The following is a 24,235-nucleotide window of genomic DNA, read 5'->3' as shown; positions in this document are numbered from 1 at the left end:
CTCCAGATGGGTGGATGGCACTCTCACCCTCATCACTCTTAAAGTGATGTTGGCACAGACGTCTGTTAGCTGGTGCGGTGGGGGATCTTGGGATCCGGCACATTCGACAGCAGTTCGAAAAGAGGCTTTACAGAGCAGATGATGTGGTTAGTCCTTACCCTCCTAGTGTTGGGAGCATAGCTAGTGCTAGGGGGCGCTACAACAGTATGACAACAGTATGACAACATCTTAGCAATATTGGTGGCCAGCTGAGCAGTGTCCCACACCCAGATTAGGCATGGCAAATCACCACTGACACTGAAATTAAGTCCAATACTAGGCCTAATCCATGTCTCCACTAGTTTCCATGAGGTATGAATAATAGCTAGCCTAATTAATATTTATATAGAATTAATTATTATAATTAAGAGCGTAGTTTAGAGGAACTAGTAGTAACTGACTGTTCCTCATCTTTCTCAGATCCTGATAGAGCTGGAGACGGCCCTGTTGGATGACCAGCCGCACTGGTATAAGATGCAGACCCATGACGTGTCCTCCCTCCCCCTGCCCCAGCCCTCCCCTTACCTTCCCCGCAGACACGTCCATGGAGAAAGCCCCAGCAAGAAGCTACAGAGTAAGTGTGTTTTAAACTGGGGGCGGGGGACATTTGCCTTATCATGTTATGATTATGTAACCATACCATATGATTATGTAGGTGCTAGCAAGGCTTCTGTGGTGCACTATGTGTCCAAAGGTTTGTAGACACCCGATTGTCCAGTGTTTTTTTTTATTACATCGTGACAGCATTAATGAGGTCAGGTGCTGATGTTGGGTGATCAGTTCTAGCACTCAAACTCATCCCAATGACTGGATGGAGCCACGTCACTCCAAAGATAACACTGTTCCACTGGGCCACAACCTTCATAATACTCTAGCTGATGCTTAGCATACTACGCAAGCTGTGTGTGCTGTTGGACAGCTGATTTAGAGCAGGTGGCTCGATCCTTTTGGACACGTAGTGTATGATATTACATTGACAAACTTCACATAGCTTTTATTTGATGCATAGGCATAACTGAGTATCCATATTAGGTATGGTTTAGTCCACCTCTGAGGTTCTGTGTCATTTTGTAGTCTGCATTAAGGAACTGGATATAAGCCGTTTGAATGCTGTTTCTGAAAATCTCAGCACCCTGAACATTTTTGGAAATCTCAGCACCCTGTAGCTGCTGAGGTTGTTCAGAGTAGTGAGAATATAAATATTGCTACATTTTGCTGACACTCTCACCCATCTGACTGTCATTCATTTTGCAGTGACTATAACGAATGCCCTGTCTGTTTTTAACCCCTTTCTCTGCTCTATCGTAAGAATCAGGCTACATTCAGTCGGTCGTCTGCAGGACCTGCATGGTGTCTTTTCTAGTCATTACATGCAGGAGCTGAGTTGTAGTGGAACTTACATGAGCTGCACTTTTACTGTTGACGTGTCCGCTTACCGGACAAACTGGGAATCCAGGGGGACATCCGCTCTGCTTCTGCACTGTAAGATCAATGAAGACGGTCTGAGACACTGAGGCTTGGTCTGTGAGAGAGGGGTGGGTCTACCATTAGTCTGGCTCTGCCTCTGGTCTCTACTGCGCAGACTGTGGTTGTAAATTTGACAACATGGTGGACAGTTTTGGCAGAAGTGAGTGGAACCACGACAATGTTTTCTACAGTCACTGGTTTACCACAATAGAGGTGATTTTCAAAATCAGCATTCGTCCAGATAACTTAGGCATTTGTCCAGATGCCTATGGTAAACTACATGTTGACAACATGTCCTCAGAGGTCTATAAGGAAGGTCTGTGTTCTGCTTGGGACCTCCAGGATGATGTTGTGTGCTATATGATGCCATATTTCATAGCCATTCAACTGTATGCTGTGTGTATGTGTGTGTGTCTCAGGATCTCACCGCATCATTGAGACTGATTATGATGATGCTATTACGGTAGTGTCTTCAGGTGGGTGGGCTGGGGGAATGGTCGCTGTGGTTATGCAGTAGACGTCCAGCACAGGGTGAGACAGAAAGAAGCCATCCGATTGTCATTCATTTGCAGTGACTATTACGAATGCCCTGTACATTTTTACAGAATTAACCATATGCACTACAGTTCAACAGTTTGGAATCAGTGTTTACACTCATATCAGATCAAATCAGATGATTTTATTATGCTTGTCAGGTGTAATTTCACATGTTTTATATATGTGGAATGGGACTGTAAAGCAAATTTAGACATTTTAGATTAAGAAAGTTGTATAATAAAATGGATACTAATATTAATATCAATCAGGTCTTAGGTTTTAAAGTGGTAAACAAATCTTGAGGTGATTAACTTACAAATCTGATTGTAAATAGCCTATTTTAATATATGAATATTAATATTATTTACCTTTTTTATTTTCTTTTTTACTTAAAATATTGAACAGAATGTGTAGAAATAGCCTCATGTCTAGTTTGTAATTTCTTTTGTAAAGTTTTGATTGTTTATAAAATAATTAATATGTAGGTTTATATGGGTTTATAACCTACTATTATAGGTTTATAACTTATTAATATGACAAGTGATTCCAAACTTTTGAACAAAAAAAAGAAGAAAAAACATACAGTAAAAATTTTATATACTTTAAAAAGCCAATAGATGGACCCAAAATTAAAAAAATATAATAACTGGCAATTCCAAAAAAAAGGGGCCCAAGCACTGTTTTAGGCTTAATCCCCTAATAAAAATGAGTTTAACAATAGAAAGGTATCTGAATTAGAGACTAGATAATGAAATTTGAGCTTTTAAAGTAAAAAGATGTGACCACTGCACAAATCCATTGCAGCGACAGAAAGATGGGGCGTGATTCTTTGTTGTTTGTTGGACGTAAAGTCAGTCTTTCTCCCCCTCTGCTGGGCTATCGTAGTAATGAAGCTGCTCCACAGAGCAAAACTCACATCACAGAACTGCATGGAAGCTCCAGGAATGGCACCATAGTTCAACCAGTAGTAGCACTTATAACTTCATAAGGCCTACCACAATGTGTTATGAAGCTGGCATAATGATTGCTGAGCAGAAGGTACAGATTATGGCAGCTTAATGGACATTACCATGGGTCTTATGACAAAAGGTTCACTTGTGTAAACCTTGGGTTTGTTGTTTTTGTTTATTTGTGTTTTTGCATGCTTGTAGCAAAGCTTGCTATAGACACTGTAGAGGAATTAGTGACTGTTTAGTGTAAAGCATACAAAGCATATCGTACAGGTTAAGACTTTTATTATTTCTGAGGTGAGGAATTGTGTTCTACATCTACTCTATTTCTACATCTGAGAGTGTAAAATGATGATGCCTGGTGCCATAAAAAGTCATAATATCAAATTCATTTAAATATTAAATGTATTCAAGCTGATATGTAGAATAAGATGAGGTGTTTTTTTTTTTATAGTTAGTTTTTACATTAATTTTATTCATATATATATATATATATATATATATATATATATATATATATATATATATATGTATACTGCAATCAGCCATAACATTAGCACCACTGACAGTTAAAGTGAAAGACCTTCATTATCTTCTTCTACAGTGGCATCATCTGTCAATGGGTGGGTATATTAGGCTGCAAGTGAACAGTCAGTTCTTGAAGGTGATGTGTTATAAATGATATTTTGATATGATATGGTCAGGGATATGCAGTAGGCGGCGCCTGTAGACTGTTTCTTGGCTTCTTTTTGGCATGTTGAGAGTGGTAGACGTTGTGCTGGTAGTTCGGCACAATATCTTCGCATGAGCTCTAGCAGGAGCTTAAAAGGAATAGTTTGGCAAAAAATAAATAAAAAAATCTTATTTGCAGTTTTCCCTCTTACTCCAAATGCTGGGCACCCCTGGTCAAAATGTTTGCTACTGGTGAAGTGATGTCCAAAAGTCACATTCTTTATCTTATCATTTTAACTTAACACACTAAGCCGTATTACTCAGTATCTACAGGGACTTCTGTATAAACTGGTGGGGCGATTCTTTAGCAACAGAAATTTGTAATAACACTTCCGGCCCACCGGCGGCCCACAGGCTGTTTAAGGGGTTAAGCTAGTTTGGATTGTTTTTGTTTTGTATTTGAGTCGTGAATGACTTTTACCAAGCTCTCAGACCTTAATCAGCCTGTTTGGGCTATGGCTTGTTCACAGTCATCAATAGGACCGGCCATGTGATGCAAATTTCAAAGCTTTATGAAAACTTTGACTCCTTAGTTTTATATGAGGAGGTGGAGTAGTGTCATTTCTCTTCAGAATGTCTCTCTAAATTCGTGACCGATTCACAACAGGATAAGAAATCTGAGATCTTATAATCCACTAAAACAGTATTTGTGTAAAAAATTGGCATAATATACATGACATATACGTACATATATGTTGACTACAGGCTACGCTAGCAATGACTTGCCTAAAGCTGCTGGAAGCGCTGAGGAGTTCTTTGACTCGTCTTATGGATTTGACTGAGGTTCGCCCCAGACTTAAAAGACTCAAGATATCTGAGCCATTTACAAAACTAAACTAAATGCCTCAAGCGGCTCCATACTATAGAAAAACCCGGGATTTTCCCGGGATATGACAGAATAATGGCTCATTTTACAGAAGGTAAAAATGACTGACATGGTGCATTTGGACAGGACTAAAATCACTGAGAACCTCTGGTCCATTACCCCACCTCCCCATGCAGGACTAATCCCATCAGAATATGGCTTTAGTAATTAAGAAATGCAGGTAATAGGAAAGGTGGAGGTCAAATTGAGGCCTGGAAGACCAGGAAAGCTGGTCTATATAAAATAAATAAAAATATATGCTGTATATAAAACTTTCTGAGAAAACTGCTCGTAAGATAGTGGAGTCAAAAGACATTCAGATTTCTTTTCTTGCTTTCACACCACGAAATTCACGAAGTTTTCAAAGGAACGGCTAAACAAGGCCGATGCATTATGGAAACATGGACAAAGATGAAATAGACCCTTTTGAAGGAATCATGGTGCAGAATTTCATGAAAAGCACACCTCTCCAACTGTGAAGCCTCAGGGTGGATCGTTCGATCATGCTCCAGGCTTGTGTTGCAGCCAGTGGCACGAGGAGCATTGTACAGTTTGCTACCTTACGTAGCTCCAGTGTGAAACTAAAGAAATGTCTCAGATCAAACATGTCTGTACTGATTGAGTACAGCAGGAGTAAGGGGGGGAAACTGTAGATGTGATTTCTGGCTGAACTATCACTTTCTCTAACTTTAAAGGATGTGTGGATATCATTACTACCGATACCTGCACATTGATTCTCTCAGTCTGGCCAGTTGGGGCAGACTTTTAATAATACATTATCAAGAGTACGCTTTAGCCCAGCTCTCACTTTGTGAATGTGTGTGTCTGTATTTCTGTGTGTGTGTGTGTGTGTGTGTGTCAATCATATCACAGCAGCGGAAAGGAACTCCAGAGACAGAGAGAGGTCCAGTACACTGACTGTTCCGGACAGGCCGGCAGCTGTCCAGCATCGCTCCCGCTCCGTCTCCCCACACAGAGAGGACCAGTGTAGATCCCGCTCTAGACCCACACATATGCCCATACAGAGGTGAACACACACACACACACACACACACACTTATTCAACACATATACTGTATCATACATACTGTATATATACTGTATATCACAAGTTCCTATATGCTATCATGCAAAATGGCAACTTTACAGGAGAAGGAAAAAACCTTCCTTACTTTCAATGGAAGTCAATGTAAAAAGACTTTATTACAATCCAATTTCGTGCATTTTAATTGGACCATTCATCATTAATTGTGGACAAAATTTAAAGACCAACTGCCAGATTCAGATTATGTCAAAAATGAAAAACAGTAGAATTTGATGATGATGCATGTTACACACACCAATCAGCCAAACCTTTATCAGCAACTTTAACAAGATCCAGTGTCCAGAAGACTGGGTCAGAGCATCGGAAACAGCAATGCTAATGGGGGGCTACTAGTCAGCAGTGGTGAGAACCTACTATAAAAGTTGTCCGAGGAGGAACAAACCACAAGCCAGCAGGTATTGGGCTCCCAAGGCTCATCAGTGGCTCATCAGTGACTAATCAGTGGCTCATCTGGTGTGAACCAACAGAAGAGCTTTCTCCAACATCCAGCACTTTTATCTGCTGAGACTGTTTACCCCAACGACAACGTGCAGCATTCATTACATTTGAGTGGTCATAATGTTTTGGCTCATTGGTGTGCATTTAAGTAGCTACTGTGTGTATATGCACTAATAATTACTAATAATCTGTGTGTTGTAAATATTGTTGCTGTCACACAAAAACCATGCATCTTCAAAAAGGCAACTTTACAGGAGAAGGAAAAAAAACCCTTTTAACTTTCAATGGAAGTCAATGTAAAAATATTAATATTGGAGCATTTCTATGCGAAGAACAACTGCCAGATTCCCATTATGTCAAAAAGTGAAAAACGGTAAAAATAGAGATCCAAGGTTTTTGTGCAACAGCCCCGATGTGTAATATCTACATGGAAGCCCCTCCCTATTAATATCATTGATGCCCTCACAAACATGATTAGCATCTGTTAACATCTGTCAAAATGTACGCTGCTCCATTCATTATGGGATGTTCACACACTGAGCAGGAGTTCAGTGTTTTAAACTGGTGTGAAAAATGTAAATGAGTCAATAAATAGAGTTGCAGGGTTTTTTATACCACCTTCTCCCTCTCTCTCCTTTTCTCTCTTACGCTTTCTCTCCCTCGCTCTTTGCAGAAGTCTTGATGAAATTCATCAGAACCGGCATCATTCTCGCTCGCCCACGCTCTACCACAACTCTCAGCAGGAGCACAGATCTGGAGACTCTGACTACGACTATTCTGAGGACAGGTATGAGTCTTTTTTTGTGTGTGTGTGTATCTGTGTATATATCTATAACTGCAATAGGAATTACACCAGTCAAAAGTCTGGACACACCTGATACACCTGATGATTTGAATGCGTGCGTTTCATAATATCACATTTTAAGCTTGATATGTAGGGAGAGTATAAAGAGGGAAGGTAATGTCTGTTAGGTGAACTTATTTTTACTATAATGTTGAAAAAAATGTCACTTTTCAGACCAAAAGGTCTGTAAAGTGGATCGGGACCACAGTGGAAATAGAGCCATTTGGCTTCTTTATCTGTATCTGTGTTTTTTAAAACCCAACCTACCCCTTATACAGTGTTTATAGAAGTTGAATAGTAGCATTTTGCCTTATTAAGCAGCTTTACAGACGAGTCTTCGTGCAGACCTACTCACGTTCCTGTGCTTTAACTCCTTTCTGACGCTTTATAATTTGACAGGGCTGTGTCCCAAACCACACATCACCACACTACACAGGATTTCGGAACCAGCCACCATTAGAACTGCATTCATTGGTGTATGACTTTAAATCTAAGCTTCCAGCGTTAGATTTGACATTTTATATTGCACTAGGACACACCCACCTTATGCAGACCTCTGCTTGCAAACCAGGACTAAAATCCAACAGTGTATCATTTTCTTGCTTGGTTCGCACCAAGGAACCCAAACTAGTAAAACAGTATAAACACACACTTAATCAGCCTACGTGGAGCTTCTTCAGGCCTGCTGGAAAAGCATCCCAGATGGGTCTTCGAGAAGTTGCGTAAGGTGAACTGAGAGTGTGTAAAGCTGCACTAATGCTAAATGATATATAGTGGTAGATTTAGATCAGAATTCCAGATGTGCGATTTCCTTGTTAGGATCAATCTACAATATGGAAAGTAGAGTGTGTCTAAACTTTTGACTGGGATGAGATTTTTTATTTTTTATTTTTTTAGACAACATAAATTTAAGATTTTCTACCGCTTGTAGCTTTGCAAAGCACACACATACACACATATACTGTATATATACAGCATCTACTGCAAATACAGTACTGTGCAAAAGAAGCCAACGAAATATTTATAAAAACTATATATCCGCAGTAAGTGTTTGGGGTTCTTTACTGTGTGAATAAACAAAAAGTCAATGATTCGCAGACAGAACGTGCTCCTGGTCGGGACACTCATTGATATGCTGGTTAGAAGAACGCAGGTTTGGGTGCTGATCATCTCTGTGTGAGGTCCGAACACCGCATGGATGTGTTTTTTTCCACCGGCTGCTCACCTGAGTACTTTACCTGTCTCATGACCGATTAGATCAGCTAGATGCTGAATGTAGACACTAGGCTTCCTAAAGGAGAGCTGTGGGGAGTGGGTAAGCTTATGGTAGTAGATGGTAAATATATCGCCGCAAAAACGGCAACTTTTCAGGAGAAGGCAAAAACCTTCTTAACTTTCAATGGAAGCCAATGTAAAAAGATTTAATTCCAAGTTATTTTGGAGCATTTCTATTGGTCCATTCGTCATGAAATTCTGACGCAGTGTGCAGAGCAACTGCCAGATTATGAGATGTGAAATCCGATAAAAATAGAGATATAGAAAATATAGACCTGTGTTTTCCCACCTGATCTAGTACTGTCAGTTACCCCAGGCAGGTATCATACCTAGGCCTTTCGTGACAATGAAGTTAGCGACTAATCGAACAGTGTATGTATAAACCTCAGTAATGTTTGCTGACCTCACTATTTCCCATTGTATGTACTAACTTAAGAGAGCCTATTAATGTTAATTTAAACCATTTTTCTATCCCAATTCCAATGTCTGAATATTCTTTTAAAAGGTGCATGTAAAAGGTGTACACTGTACAGTGAAATGTGTCCTCCACATTTAACCCATCTGTGGTAGTGAACACACACACACTAGTGAACTAGGGGCAGTGAGTACACACACACACACCCAGAGCGGTGGGCAGCCAACTCCAGCGCCCGGGGAGCAGAGAGGATGAAGGGCCTTGCTCAAGGGCCCAACAGTGGCAGCTTGCCGAGCCCGGGAATCGAACCCACAACCCTGTTATCAATAGCCCGGCGCTCTAACCTCTGAGCCACCAAAAGTAGTTGCTTTATTAAAATGCTCCTAAATAGCAATAAAATCATTACATTAAAAAGAGTAGTTATTGTGACAGGCCTAACCATGCCTCAAAATCGAGGAGACCTCTATGACACTGCTCATTTCAGTGAGCGCAATTATAAGAAGGTAAAAGTAAAAGCTGTATATCAGCAGTAAACGTGTTCCTGTAAACATTAGCAAATAAACGACGTGAAGTCAGTGGTCAGAAAGTGTGTCTGCCTTTAAAACTTTACATAACATTAAAATAACCTCAAATTAACATAAAGCCAGTGGCAAATCGTGACACATAGAGCTAGGGCTTTAATTCAAGCCTGTAAACGCGAAAAAAATAAAAGGGACCAGATAAATATGACATATTAAATATGATTTATCAGTGACTTTTGCACAATATTGTACATCTGAACCTTAAATATGACTGTAATAGTGGTTATAGTGGTTATACTGGTTAGATGAGTTGTTTAATAGCCTACTTTTACTTTACTAACTACTAATACGACTAATATGACTAACAGTCATTAAGTTGTTCAGTCATTACTATGGTTTCGATCATGTATTAATATTATGATTTGTAAATGTCTGTGTGTGTGTATATATATGTGTGCCATTATGTCCCTCTGTTCACTGATCCGTGTGTGTTTTTTGGGCCATCCTCTTACTTTCGGCTTGGGTTACGTTGTTTTTTTGTTTTTTTTTGTCGTTTTTTCTTGTCACTCATCACCATGGCAACCTCAGTGAGGTCCTGGAGATGCACAGATCAATCCGGGGCGGGAGCGCTGAGTGCCTGCACACAAACAGGTAAAAATAACCCATAAACCATTAAATATGATTCAAGAGCTGTCAGTCAAACTGGCGGCCTGATATACTGTCTTGACTTGACCGCTCTTCACAGCTTTCTTTGCTAAGTCACAAATAATGCAGAACTGTTCAAACTCTTGAGGTCTTTGAGCTGTGAGGTATTCGCTGATATGTGCCAGTTATAGCTCTGGGCCATTTGCTGTGATATGTATGTAGTGGGTGAGGATGTAGAGTTCTTTACAGATATATACATATATACATACATATATATACATACAGAAATGCAGAGCTCTCTTTTTCTATGCATGTCCGAGTTGCATGTTTGCATTGCTCTAACGCATTGATTTTCTTTATTCTTTCCATTGCATGGCCATTTTGTGTACTAACTGACTTGCTTAGGAACTTAGCTAGGCACTGCAATACTTTGCCCCCAAAGATGCCCTTGTTAGTGAATGGCATTCACAAAGACATATACAGGTAAGAGCCTGACCCTGTGCACTGTGCTGTTCCTTAGGAAAGGAATACTCCAGTGTTTTTTCCCACCTGATCTAGTACCGTCAGTTACCCCAGGCAGGTATCATACCTAGGCATTTCATGAAAATCGAACAGTGTATGTATAAACCTCTGACCTCACTATTTCCCATTGTATGTACATTGAATGTAACTGAAGAGAGCTTATTAACGTGAATTTAAACAATTTTTGTATTCCAAGTCCAATGTCTGAATATTCTTAATTCCTAATTAAAAGTAATTGCTTTATTATGCTACTATATGACCATATCGGTGCTATAAAATGCTCCTAAAATAGCAATAATATCATTTATCGCAGTTATTTCTGTGATAACACATTAAAAAGAGTAGTTATTGTGACAGGTCTAATTATGCCTCAAAATCGAGGAGACCTCTATGATCTTGCTCATTTCAGTGAGCGTCCTTATAAGAAGGTAAAAGTTAAAAGCTGTATATCAGCAGTAAACGTGTTCCTGTAAACATTAACATTAGAAGAAATGCAATTAAACTGCCATTAAAACTCTAAATAACAATGAAATAACCTCAAATTAACACAAAGCCAGTGACACATAGAGCTAGGGCACAAAAAAATAAGAGGGACCTTTAGGGTCATGCTAATTTCAGTTAGCGCCTTTATAGAATTTATAATTGAATGTTAGCACTAAGCTAACAAGCTATTGATTTGGATTAAAATGGGCATTCAGTATGCTTTATTAGAAGCTTGTAATATACATAATCAAACAGAACACACTAACAAATTGAACATCTGTAGATAATCAATAATCATCTATCTGTAGATAATCTGAAGTGCTTTTAAATGGATTGTTTGTGCAGTTACCAGATTATTCTGTACATATCAACACACTCAGTGACATATCTAGAACTTACAAAAGATCTAGAGGGACCTTCTCACACTACACAATTTCTCTGTCAGTTCCTAATGGCCTCAGTCCAGCTCCAGAGGCTTCTAGATCTTAACTCTTAACTTTGTTTCCAGCCAAAAGAGCTTAAATACAGCGGAATGTTGATTTAATTTATTAATCAAACTAAAAAGCTCCCAGAAAAATCACTAGACTTTCTCTGAAGGCCTAAAAGATAAAGAAATGGAGTATTCCTTTAAGATAAGATACCCTGTTTATCTCATTGTCCCTCATGAAGCCATACCTGCCACAATGTCCCTCCATGTTAGCAGTATTACTGCTTGCGTGACGGTTTATGTGACCTTTTACTTGGACCAGGGCTTACATAATCCAGACAGACTCTGTTCTGTGTTTCTGCGCAGCATAGCTAATACAACAGAACAAGTATAATACACTCGGTCATTCATTTGGTCCAGCCTGTTATCCTGATGAAAGGCACTCTGGGTTTCCAGAAGAACCATCTCAGATTAAAATACCTAGAAGAAAAAGTTCTAGATAAACCACATACTGTAGACTACAGGTTTTAGCTACTTATGTAGACATTGACTTGTTTTCTATAGTCTTGCTATCCTGTACGCAGAACTTGAAACACATCTATAATATGCATAATGGACAAAAGTATTGGGACACAACACATTACACCTACAGGAGTTGTAACTTTGTGTGCTCTGACACTTGGGTGGCTGAGTTGCACTCTGCTGTCCCTAAACGCTTCCACTGTTAGGCACGGGCACCTGCTAGCCATTGCATCAGAGCTGGGTACCCGGCACTTTGCTCAGAGCGTGTTGGTTGCTCTGTGACGTTGCATTGACGGCGGTTCCACAAGCGGCTGTGGCTGGTTGCACATGTGTTGGAGGAGGCCTGTGTCAGTCGGAGGCATTACATGTGATAGGGGGAGAGTACTAACGCATGGGCAGGGTGATTGGTTAATCTAAAATTGGGGAAAATTGGCGTGAGGTACCTGGTTTAACCATCGCACCAGGTTTTTTACCACTTAGCTATATAGCTTTCCATGCCCTGAGTCCATTGTGAGCCTTTCCATGTCATGCTTTTTCCCTTTTTTCCCTATTTTTCCAGTGGATGTGTACAGAACTGGAAAATCTTATACTCCAAATTCCAGTCTGACTGTAGGTTATACATCAAACTGACCATCGCAAACAAACACCTACTTCTCTGCCCAGCTTCTGTCCAGCTTCTTCCTGCTCAACAGGGAAAAAAGCCACATTCAAACCCTACCTGAAAAACCCACACCTGCTTGACTCATCATTATTCATTTCTTCTGCTCATGACTTGCTCTGTTTTTACCGTATATCTTTACAACTGTTTACATTTCTATTCATTTGTTGCTTATTTTTCGTTTCTGGACGTCCTGCATGTTTTTGTTTGCTTTTTCTTTTTTGTTTCTTCCCATGCTAAGCTCCACGCTTCCTGCATGCCTAAAGAATAAATCGTCTCGGCGACTAGAAGTGGGCGGAGTTGCCCCTCGTAGTGCCGTCCCACAGCGCGTGCTCAGGTTTACAGATGAGGTCAGCATTAGGTAAGGATTTAGCATTTAGGCTAGCGAACAGCTGGATAAACTTACTGCACTAAGCACTTTATTAGGAACACTATGTGGAACCCAGCGTGGTCTTCTGCTGTTAAAGCCCACCCACCTCAAGGTTGGAGGAGGTGTTGTGCATTCTGAGAATGTGCTTTTCTGTTCACCACAGTTGTTAGTCAGAGGGGTTATCTGAGTTACGGTAGCCTTTCTGTCAGCTCCAACCAGTCTGGCCGTTCTCTGTTGACCTCTTTTAGAACCACAGTACCACTCACAGGGTGTGTTTTCTTTATTACGCCACTCTAAGGAAACCTGGAAGATCAGCATGTCTAGAAATGCTCAAACCAGCCCTTCCGACACCAACATGATCCCATTTTTCCCTCATTCTGATGCTTAATATGAACATTACCTGAAGCTGCTGGCCTGAATCTGCATGATTTCAGCACTGCACTGCTGCCACATGATTGGCCAATTAGATCCTTGCAGAAATGAGTAGGTGTATAGGTCCTTTTCTATATTTAAAAGTGCTCAGAGAGTGAAAAAAGTTGGTGTCACAACCACAAACACATGCTTTTCTGACTAGCAGAGCAGCCAGTCAGACATCATTTGCTATCAGCCTTAATGGCACAATACTAAAAGCCAGCTGTTTGGTTCTAAGGAGTAAAGAGAGGTTGAACATGATCATGTAAAGGTCAGTATTTTTTCAATCTGGTGTATTTTATTTTAGTTTTGGATTCAGTTAACAATATTTTTAGTAACTAGGCCCCTGATGCTCTTGCTGAGCTTTAATTAGCATCGTGCATTCATTTATATCAGAATTCAAGGCGATAACATCAAATGTCCAGTTGGCCAGTGGCAAGTGGAAAGATTAGAGAGGGAAATAAAACTGGAGCCAGACTTGCACCAACATCCTGGAAAACAGATGCAGTTTGAAGCAGTTTGTCCATCAGCCATCTGCTCAAGTGCATGTCCAAAGAAAAGGCCATCACCCCCAAGCTCTAATGAGGCATTTTAGCACCCAGAGCCACGGCTGTGTCTCACACTGAAGGACTAACTGCTCAGACAAAGATTTCACAGGTATCTCACAGGACAGTATTTGTATGATGTCTTGGCCAGTGTAGGACCCTGCATATTTCTGTCGTGGTGGTCTAAACACGGGTCATCCAGTGGCCATGAGGCCAATGCATTTTTGTACTTTTCTTTTTTTTCAGAAAACAGCTCTTTACACTGTGTGAACAGTTCAGTACACAAGAATCAATAGACATACATATGTACACTAGATGTCTAAAAGTTTGTGGACACCTCTTCTAATGAATGCACCCATCTGTGCACCCATTGCTGATACAGATGTGCAAACTCACACACACACACACACAGCATGTCTAGACTCTCTAGAGTGGAATTTAAAGTGGCGCTCCATCACGTACTTCTGGGATGAGTTGAGGATGAGGTGGGGTGCTGATCATCCAACATCCTGACCTCACGTACTCTCTTGTCACTGAATGCAATAAAATTCTTACACCAGTGCTCCTCCAAAATCTAGTAGAAAGCCTTCTTCCCTGGACAGTCGAAACAGTTACTCTTGTTTTTAGACGACAGTGAATAAGCAGGTGTCCCAATACTTTTGTCCATATACTGTACATATAATATAGCTGTGTTATATTTAAAAGGACATGAGTAATAGTCACGTCAAACCACTACAAACACTAAAAATTAACACAATATTATTTTTTCTTTTTCTCTTCTTTTTCCTCAGTGACCTTCAACCCTCGCTGGACAGAGTCAGAAGTGCCAGTACGACATGTTTGAGGCCAGAGACCAGCTTCCACTCCCCAGACAGAGAAAGGTGCATAATAGGGGCATCACGATCATAAACAGACAGCAAAGTTTGGACTGTTTGGGTGTGATGGTTGATACTCTAATGAGCTCTACTGATTGGCATCCCTGTAGGACTCCCAGTCTGCTACACTGATCGCACTGGGCTAAACTCAATAGTAGAGAAGGAGACACATGACTTCAACAAGGAATAAGGGGAAATGGGCTGCACCCTGTTCTGTTCATCATTCAACAGACACATTATTTATTAAACCTTACAGCAGCATTATGCGAGAATTGCTATTGCGTTTTTGCCCCTGGACTCCCCCTACAGTCGGGGAGTGTAATTCACTTTTACACCACTGCAATAAGCAGATATCATGCTGTCCATCTTTCCATTCAGCTGTTTTCTCATACCTCATTTTTTTTTCTTTTACTGGTTTGTCGTCTGCATTGCTCATGCTCTCTGCGCAGGCCAGTGGGCAGTTTGGATAGACCTGCCTGCCCAAAACCTAACAAGAAAAGCATTGACAATGACAGGTGAGATTTCTTCACATCCATCAGAGCATCTCCAGCCTCCTTTCTCTGTTCTTTTTTTTCTCTCTTTTTTTTAATAATTGAATTATTGATTTTTTTCCCTCTTCCTCTTTCTGTTGATTCATTCATAATCAAATATTTTCTCTTTTTTTGGTCAAAATCCAATTCATTCAGTTCCTCCTGGATTCTGAATACTCAGTCAATAGAGACATGTTTGGTGTCTAAAGTGTATTACTTAAGTTTTAAGCTGGAGCTGTGAGGCTGATACACACCGATCTGCCATAACATTAGCACCACTGATATGTGACTGATAGGCATTCGTCAAGGGGTGGATATATTAGGCAGCGAGTGAACAGTCAGGTCTTGAAGGCGAGAAGGCATGAGAATCTGAGCCACTTTGGCAAGAACCACACTGTGGTGGCTAAACAACTGGAGGTCAGAACATCTCCAAAATATCAGGCAGGTCTTGTGTGTGTGTCTGGCATGCAGTGCTCAGTATCTACCAAAGGTGTTCCAAGAAACCAAGACTTCCATGGAGGTCCCACCTCAGACTTACAGGATAACGTCTTGGACGCCTTCAGAGGTCTTGTGGTAGTTCCTGTCTCAAATGCTAGATCTGTGGTGGTGGCACAAGAGGGATCTTCTCAATTTTAGTAGGCAGGTGATGGTAATGTTCTGGCTGTTCAGAGTGTAAAAGCACATTAATTAAGCAAGATTTACCTACGTGACATGGTTTGAGGCAAATGTTTGATAATCTGGATAAAGGATGCAGTTAGCACAGAGCTAACAGGTGACTGAAATTCTCCATTACTCGTTAGCTAAGCTAGCCTCATATCTCCACTGCAAAACTTGGTGAAATAAAGAGATTCTGATTCTGAGATTCTGATTCTGAAAACTTCAGACACCAAATATGTCTTGTCTGATTATTCATTCATTCACCTTCTAATTTTCTTCTGTTTTAATCTGCATCTCGTTTTTCACGCTCCTTCCTTCCTACGTTTCTTTCGCCGCTCGGCCTCGGTGACCGCATGTAGGATCCAGCCCACCTCCATCCTGCGAGGCAGCAGGTGGAGGAGAGACGCCCCCATCCGGCCTTTCGGCCAAACCGGCCTCGGGGGGTCCTGCCCCAACTCACCACGCCTTTTGGACAGGTGCATGCTGGTTAAAAAGCCCCTGTAGATCCCATTACCATTACCTTTGTGCTGTTTCTCCCCTGTTATAAAGTTCAGGTTTAATTTGGAAACATATTAGCAGTAATGAACACCACACTCACGCGTATTTCCCCTCCCCTCAAAAACTTGTCGATTGACCAAAGCATGTTTGGTGTCTGAAGTTTGCTTCTTTCGTTTTTGAATCGGATCTGTGAGGCTAATGTAGCTAATAGAACCTTATACCACATCAATTAGCGTAATGCTAAAAAGCCAAATAAGGTCGTTAGCTACTTAGCGATGGATGCAGTTACGTTAAAATATTATAGTAAGAAATTAGCTATCATGCTGAAGACCTGTAGTTTTAAGTTGGGAAGTTAGCTAGCTACTTCCCACCAGACTTTCCAGCACACAACCACTGCTGTCCCTTCTTAAAAAGCAAAGGTATTGTTATCATTACATGTAAAACACTACTACTGTATTACAAATAACATGAATATACTCTCTAGGCTTGACTTTATAGTTGGTTTGAAGCTCTATTCAGGCTCCACTATAGAATGGAAGCTAATGTTTGGCAATCTGAGAAAAAAGCAGCCCTGAATAGTTAGACACTTTCCTCAAACCAGTTGGAGTTGCTCTGGAATCTGTAACAGACTTGTTTATGCGGATTCTGACATACTGTTATTTATAAACATGGGTAAAGGTATGCTAAATGCGTTAAATTGCATTAGCCTTGTAGCTCCAGGGTTTAAAAAGCAAACGTCAGACCCCAAACATATTTTAGCTGATTGACTACCTTTATATAAAAAAAGGAAAGTGTATGAATTTGAATTTTTTATGATTTTTTAGCTGAACTGTCCCTGTAGATTTTCCATTAGGGTACGACAATCAGCAAAAATCATCACTGGTAATGAACAATCTTCAAAATGGCAACTTTACCGAAGACAGAAAATCATTCTTGGAGCATTTCTATTGGTCCCTTCATCAAGGAATTGTGACGCAATATTAAGAACAATGTTAACAAGTAAAATTTGGCAAAAATGGAGATACAAGTTTTTGCAGGACAGCTATAAGACGTCCGTTCATCCTTGACTGTTTCTTTTATCTTATGTGCCTCTATCTTTCTCTCTCTCTTCTCCAGAGCACACGCTCAAGGGTCTCCCTTGTCAGTGCGCAGGGGCAGGCAGCTGCCCCAGCTTCCAGCTAAGAGCAGCAGCATAGAGCAAGGTAAGCTTTTCTTCATCACTCACTGCAAAGACATCCCACCGAGTCATGTGCCCTGTCCCAAGTGTCATGCATGTCCTCAAACACTTAGGACCACAAGGACCATGATGGTAGAAATGTAAATTTCACCATTGTTTAAAAATGATAGGATATGATGTAGTTTGTAAACATACAGTTCATGCATGGAACTGAAAATGCAGAGCTGATTGTGAATGAATCATGGTGAAGACTTTCCATCTGATTTAGCCTTCACCAGTTTCTAGCCTTTACCCTGCCTGTTAAAGCTTGGTTCCTCCAGGTTTCTCCTGGACCAGGTTCCAGGTTTCTCCAGACTCTATACTAGACTCCATGAGGAGAACTTTGGAGATGTTCTAATGAACACAGTGATGGAAAAACACAACTTTAGTGTTTATTCTAATATTGTTTTTTTTACAGAGGAAATAAACACTTACTAGATAAGGAGTGAAACTGAGCACAAAGGAACTGTGGCATATGGTCACTTAAATGACATCACACTAGTAGGATAATCCATGTGTATCCACATACATAATTTCCCTTTTCTTCATCAGTATTGTAGTTCCCACAGTGCCTGTCTCTTTCTTCATGTCTTTCTCCTTCCTTTCATGCCATTGTTCTTCAATTCCATACTCATGAAGACCATATCAGTAATAAACCTGAAGAGAAAGGTAACTCATTCCATGCTTTGTATGCCTTATATTTGACTGTTAGACAGTATTTAGTGTAATATAGCTTTTCTATATGTATCTGAACATCTATCTATCTCTACATACCTACTACAAATCTATCTATCTATCTACCCACCTATCTATCTATCTATCTATCTATCTATCTATCTATCTACCTATCTACCTATCTATCTATCTATCTATCTATCTACCTATCTATCTATCTATCTATCTATCTATCTATCTATCTATCTATCTACCTACCCACCTACCCACCTATCTATCTATATATCTATCTATCTATCTATCTATCTATCTATCTATCTATCTACCTACCCATCTACCCACCTATCTATCTGTCTATCTATCTATCTATCTATCTATCTATCTATCCATCTGTCTATATATCTATCTGTCTATCTACATTTCTCAGCTTTGGCCGTAGAGGAGCGAGCTCGTCAGCTGAGCCAGATGCGAGTGCCCTCTTATAGGCCAGGATCCTCCGCCAACTCAGGCCACGACCAAGAGATGGAGCTGAAGAACAAGAGAGACGTGAGTGAGCCCTAACACTGTTCCAGCACTGTTCTTTGACCAGCGCTGCGTTACCTACAACTGAAAGGCTGTATTTCTCTGTACCTCTAATAATACACCAGCATGCAGCAACACTGCACTTAAGCATAGTGAATCAGGCAGTGACACACTTATATAAGTTAATAACGTATAATAACGTATTATATTAATTTATATATAATAACATTATATTAATTTACTGAATTAAGATTTGTGATATGTATTTCATCATCATCTAAAAAGGATGTTTTTATCAATAATTCAAGGATACTAAGACCAAGAAGCAAAAAAAAGTGTAATGTAATTATATATTTACATTCATTTAAGTCTTCAGATTTGATCTTATGATAAAAATAGGATGGATTCTGAACTTCATTCTTGATGCTCAACAGGTTTCTCAGTCATTTCAGAATCATCCACAGCTCTGTTTGTCTGTATTCACAGCTTACTGGTGTCCTGCTAATTATTTGCCACCTGTGATGTTGTACAGGTCTAGCATATTAGAATCTTTTCACACATTGCTATAATCAACATTCTCTGTTGACAGCTCCATGTGTGTTTTGGGTGTTAAACACTGTCCAAAGTGCAAATTATGCTTTCATATATTTTCATCATTCATAAATTTCACAAAAAAGCAGTTCTGAACACAGAGGGTAACCGTTCCCATGGCAAGGAGTTTGGTAAACTCTGCTTTTGGCAAAGAGTGCTTAGAAACCAGGCTGGACCCGGTTTTCTCTACATTATTTAATAACATGGGGCTAAAACAGTGGCACTAGGATGATACTATGGTATAATAATAATAATATTTTTAAGATTTAAAGATTTTTTTTTTCATGCTGTAGATGTATAAGAGGAGCTGTGACAACATGTCTGCACGGTCGTCGGACAGTGATATGAGCGATGTGTCGGCCATCTCCAGAGCCAGTAGTGCCTCGCGCCTCAGCAGCGCCAGCTACATGTCTGTCCAGTCAGAGAGACCGCATGGACGCATCAGGTTGGAAACACTCACATGACTTCACACATATCACAAGGTTTTTGCATGACAGCGACACTGTACACAGATACATTTACAGTACATGCCCTTGTCAATGGGACCGCACAGCCAATATACAGTATATACAGTAGGGGTGTAACGTTACGTGTATTCGTACCATGCCTGAGTGAAAGTCCCTGCTGCCAGACTCATTAGGTCAGAAGTAACCCTGGTTATTTCCCAGTAACACACCAGTGAAACTAAAGCTGACAGTAAGGGTGATCAGATACAGAGCACTTAAATGGTAGAGAGAGTGTTTCATGTGATGCTCGCTCTACCATTAACAAACCAGTCCAGTAGCTGACAACACAGAACCAGAACCAGTTTAAACACAACATGTCTAAATATTACGGAAATATATGCTGAAGATTAGAGCTGAATGGTTCACATCTAACTGCAAAACCCTGCTGAAAACCCAGCTTAACACCAGAACTTTTCTAGTAGCTGTATCAGTAGTAGTAGTTTTGGATAGTCTTAACTGGTTAGCTTACCTATACTGGTAAGCTAACTGGATAACCAGCAGAGTATATGTGGCATTTCAGTTTGGTCATGCTTGGTCATGCTGGTCATGCTGATTGCTCAGTGTGATTTTGCTGGTTCTGCTGACTGACCAGCTTGGCCTTGCTGGTCCTGCTGGTCAATCAGCTTGGTCATGATGATTGTTAGCTTGGTTAGGTTGATCATGCTGGTGGACCAGCTAAACCATCGAACTCAAACGAAAACATACTTGCTGGTTCTGCTGACCGACCAGCTTGGTGATGCTTGTTCTGCTGGCCAATCAGCTTGGTCATGCTGGTCCTGCTGGCCAATCAGCTTGGTCATGCTGGTCCTGCTGGTCAGTCAGCAGGTTGATCAAGCTTGTAGACCAGCTAAACCATCAAACTCAAACAAAAACATACTTTGCTGGTCATGCTGGTCGACCAACGTTGTCTTGCTGGTCCTGCTGGTCAGTCAGCTTGGATCAAGCTTGGTCATGATGATTGTTAGCTTGGTTAGGTTGATCATGCTGGTGGACCAGCTAAACCATCGAACTCAAACGAAAACATACTTGCTGGTTCTGCTGACCGACCAGCTTGGTGATGCTTGTTCTGCTGGCCAATCAGCTTGGTCATGCTGGTCCTGCTGGTCAATCAGCTTAGTCCAAGAAGAATATAATGAGTAAAAGTGGATACAGGTGGGTTTTGGCACCAAAAGGTTTGGGTAAGCTAGCAAGTAAGCTGTTAGCACCTGTTACTGCTTACTGTTACACCCCTAGTGTATAGACTTACACACATTCTAGGTACTCACACACATCACTCACTCAGTCCTCCTCTGGTCCCTCTAACCATCAGTTTTCCTCCTGTCAGTAATCTAAAATTCAAGCTTGTAAAATTTCAAAACACTGAAAACATTGACTATCACTGTAATTACCAGACATTCGCGCAGTGGGTGTGGCACCTCAGGCTACATCGGTGGTCCATGTGATTACTTCCCTCTTGCATGGTTTGTTCTGTCTTATGCATGCTTCTGTCTTCTGTCTCTTGTTTATTTTTTTATTTATTTATTTTTTTTTTTTTTACACCTCTCTTCTGCATGATGCATGTGTCTCGCCTGCATGCTTGTGCTTTGCTCTCACGTCGGGGGGATCAAAGGTCAAAGTCTCTGGAGAACTGTAAAGGGGAGGAGAAAAAAGAGAGGCGTATCTCGTGGGGTGTGAACACCCCAGAGCAGAGGAGAAGTCTGGGAAAGAGACGCTTCTCAGAGGAGCTGAAGCGCCGGCGCCACACTGTGGCCGGAGATGAAGACGTCAGGTAACAGCCAAAGCTGTACTAGTCCTGGGTCTCTTTACCTCTACCTAATATCCTATCCTGGAGCTGGTGTATGCCAAACAGCCATTTACCCCTTTCATCTGTTACCATAACAAGACATTATCTAGTCAGCATCACCCTATTTAAAGCCGTCAGCTAATTCACAGATGTGCTAAAAGCATTTTCAACTGTTTTAACAATGACATTCCTCCACGCAAACCCTCGTACAACAAATACAAGGGTTTTTTAGCCTCCATCTGCAGCATACAGTCAGTTAGTTTAGTCAAAAGTTCTCCTAACTCACATGTACAATCTCCGCATCTCAGTTTGAGCAACAACACATGCTGAGTTGAGCCTCAAAATCATTAGTAAATGATCTGCAGCTGAAACTGAATAAATACTGTGTAAAATGTTAAGTCTGTGGCTCCGCCCCCTCAATCTTTACTGTTTATTCCCATCTACAGGTCAGCACCCCCCCCATCATATGATTCTCAGACACCCGACCATGAAGTACTGTGGTGTTGACAGGATTTGAACTTGATGATTTGAACTTGATCTCCTCAGTCTTGTCAAGCAGGCAGTTAGACAGTCGCTCCACTCCAGAGCTGTGAGCCCATGTACATTTCTGTGTCCAAGATAGAACAGGAAAGAAAATTTACTCAGAACTGTGTTTTTATGTAGTGTAATTTCACAGCTCTAGACCGGCCCTACGATCTAACTGCTTCTCATCAAGTGTAAGGAGATGATGAGTTCAAGTTCAAATCTCAGCAAGGCCTCAGAGCTCCACTGTTAGAAGCCTCCCAGTCTGGGTAGAGCATGTGCTAGGGAAATAAACAGTGAACAGATTGAGGGGGAGGAGCCACAGACTAAACAAATTACACAGTATTTATTCAGTTTCAGCTGCAGATTATTTACTAATGATTTTGAGGCTCAACTGAGATGCAGAAGTTAAAAATAGAGTTAGGAAAAGCACTATTTTTTAACAATATTTTTGCATTTTAGGCACAAAAGGCTAACGTATTATAATGCATGCTGCTTATCAAACTCCACAATAGCTTTAATAAGCTGATGCAAGACCAGTTATTCATTTAAAGCCTTTATACTAAGCATCACTACCTCTCATCACTCTCAGGAAAACAAGCTCAAACTACATTTTCAGGCTCCTTGATTTGACAATTAAAAATGGAGAAACACAATGAAGCACAAAGGGACTCTCAGCCTGAGTGTCACTGCATGGCTATTAAAAGCATTATGTAGTCCAGACAGACTCCAATATAGCCCCGCTGCCATGGACGCCAACTAGAGCATTATGAGGCTTCGGAGCCTCCAGCCCCTGACACACTTTCAGAGAGTCGGCTTAAAAGACTGAAAGATTCTGCTGTTGTTTTGTTCCGAATGGGGTCCTCCGGCCACACATCCACAAATCTCTTGTGTTTGTTGTTCCTCCAGGGTCCGATCTACTGAAAGTCATTAGTGTATCACTTATTTCTTGGCTTGCAAAGATAATAGCACAGGCAGTGACCAGGCAACTCATTTGTCTCAGTGTAGTCAATAAGCCAAGTTACAGAAATTGCTTTAGTAAATTGGTTGTAAAGTGTATTCATGTAAAGTGTTTTACATTAATTGCTGTATTAAATGTGCTTTATTTGTTTATTTTCCTATTTATTTTAATATAATAGAAATAGTATATATTTTTTTTATATATTCCCAGTCATTTGGAGGACTGGTGCAATTGGTTATATTCAGGGCTCCAGACGTGGTGTTGAATTGACAAGATTAATAGATAATAGCAAATGGCAAAATACCTAATAGCAAATCCCAAGACATCAGCTAGAGCTACAATAGTTCCATTTTAACACAGTTAAGTACCCTTAACACAATTAAAGCTATGCTTTCGTACACAATTAAACAATTAATAAAACAATTATTATCCCATTTTAGCTCTGTTTCAATGCATTGGTCATTAGTTGCACTGGCTACAAGTCAAGTCAAGTCAAGTCAGATTTATTTGTATAGCTTTTTACAACTGTTGTCGTCACAAAGCAGCTTTACATAATTAGTAATTAATAAAAGACAAGAGACAAATATTTTAGACCACGAGCCACCAATGATCAAACCAAAACCTTAAAGTACCGCCTACAAGCAAAACTGCCAACTAATCAATGCTGATGCATCAATGATTTCAATCCTAATCAATTCGTTTTTAACTAGAGCCTCTGTGGACGCTGTGTTCGGGGTCTGATTGACCATAGCTGACCATAGCCTGCTCCCTTCCTGCATGTGGGCATGAGCTGTGGAATCCATCTGCAACCTTTTTACCTGCACAGCTCCTCACCCAACGCACACACACACTCACACACACACAATATCACTGTTGTTTGGAAGATACACTATATGGACAAAAGTATTGGGACATGTGCTCATTCGTTGTATCTTCTGAAACTCAAGAGTATCACACAAGAGTTGATCCTGCTGTTGGAGTAACTGTCTCCACTGTCCAGGAAAGAAGGCTTTCTACTAGATTTTGGAGGAGCATTGCTGTGAGGATTTGATTGCATTCAGTGACATAAGCAGCCTTAGTGAAGTCAGGATGTTGGAAGATCACTACCCAAGCTTATCCAAGAAATAT

General features: G+C 40.6%; 1 protein-coding gene across 9 annotated transcripts in view; it reads left to right on the top strand.

The window, feature by feature from the left end:
- rims1b (regulating synaptic membrane exocytosis 1b) overlaps positions 1-24,235 on the top strand; it is a 93,232-nt gene that overhangs the window by 56,240 nt on the left and 12,757 nt on the right. For 4 of the 9 annotated variants that reach the window (XM_072657240.1, XM_072657239.1, XM_072657245.1 and 1 more), the window contains 11 exons: positions 460-613; positions 1,926-1,982; positions 5,464-5,617; positions 6,807-6,920; positions 9,777-9,839; positions 14,563-14,652; positions 15,096-15,161; positions 16,193-16,309; positions 17,448-17,533; positions 18,650-18,768; positions 19,629-19,780. In XM_072657240.1, the coding sequence (XP_072513341.1) occupies positions 460-613; positions 1,926-1,982; positions 5,464-5,617; positions 6,807-6,920; positions 9,777-9,839; positions 14,563-14,652; positions 15,096-15,161; positions 16,193-16,309; positions 17,448-17,533; positions 18,650-18,768; positions 19,629-19,780 (1,172 nt within the window). Of the gene's footprint in view, positions 1-459; positions 614-1,925; positions 1,983-5,463; positions 5,618-6,806; positions 6,921-9,776; positions 9,840-14,562; positions 14,653-15,095; positions 15,162-16,192; positions 16,310-17,447; positions 17,534-18,186; positions 18,217-18,649; positions 18,769-19,628; positions 19,781-21,450; positions 21,610-24,235 lie in introns of all 9 variants that reach the window. The other 5 variants (XM_072657247.1, XM_072657241.1, XM_072657242.1 and 2 more) reach the window with 5 other exon arrangements.

The sequence above is a fragment of the Salminus brasiliensis genome, chromosome 15, assembly GCF_030463535.1.
Source record: "Salminus brasiliensis chromosome 15, fSalBra1.hap2, whole genome shotgun sequence".
Lineage (NCBI taxonomy): Eukaryota > Metazoa > Chordata > Actinopteri > Characiformes > Bryconidae > Salminus > Salminus brasiliensis.
This window is presented reverse-complemented; position numbering and strand designations above follow the sequence as displayed.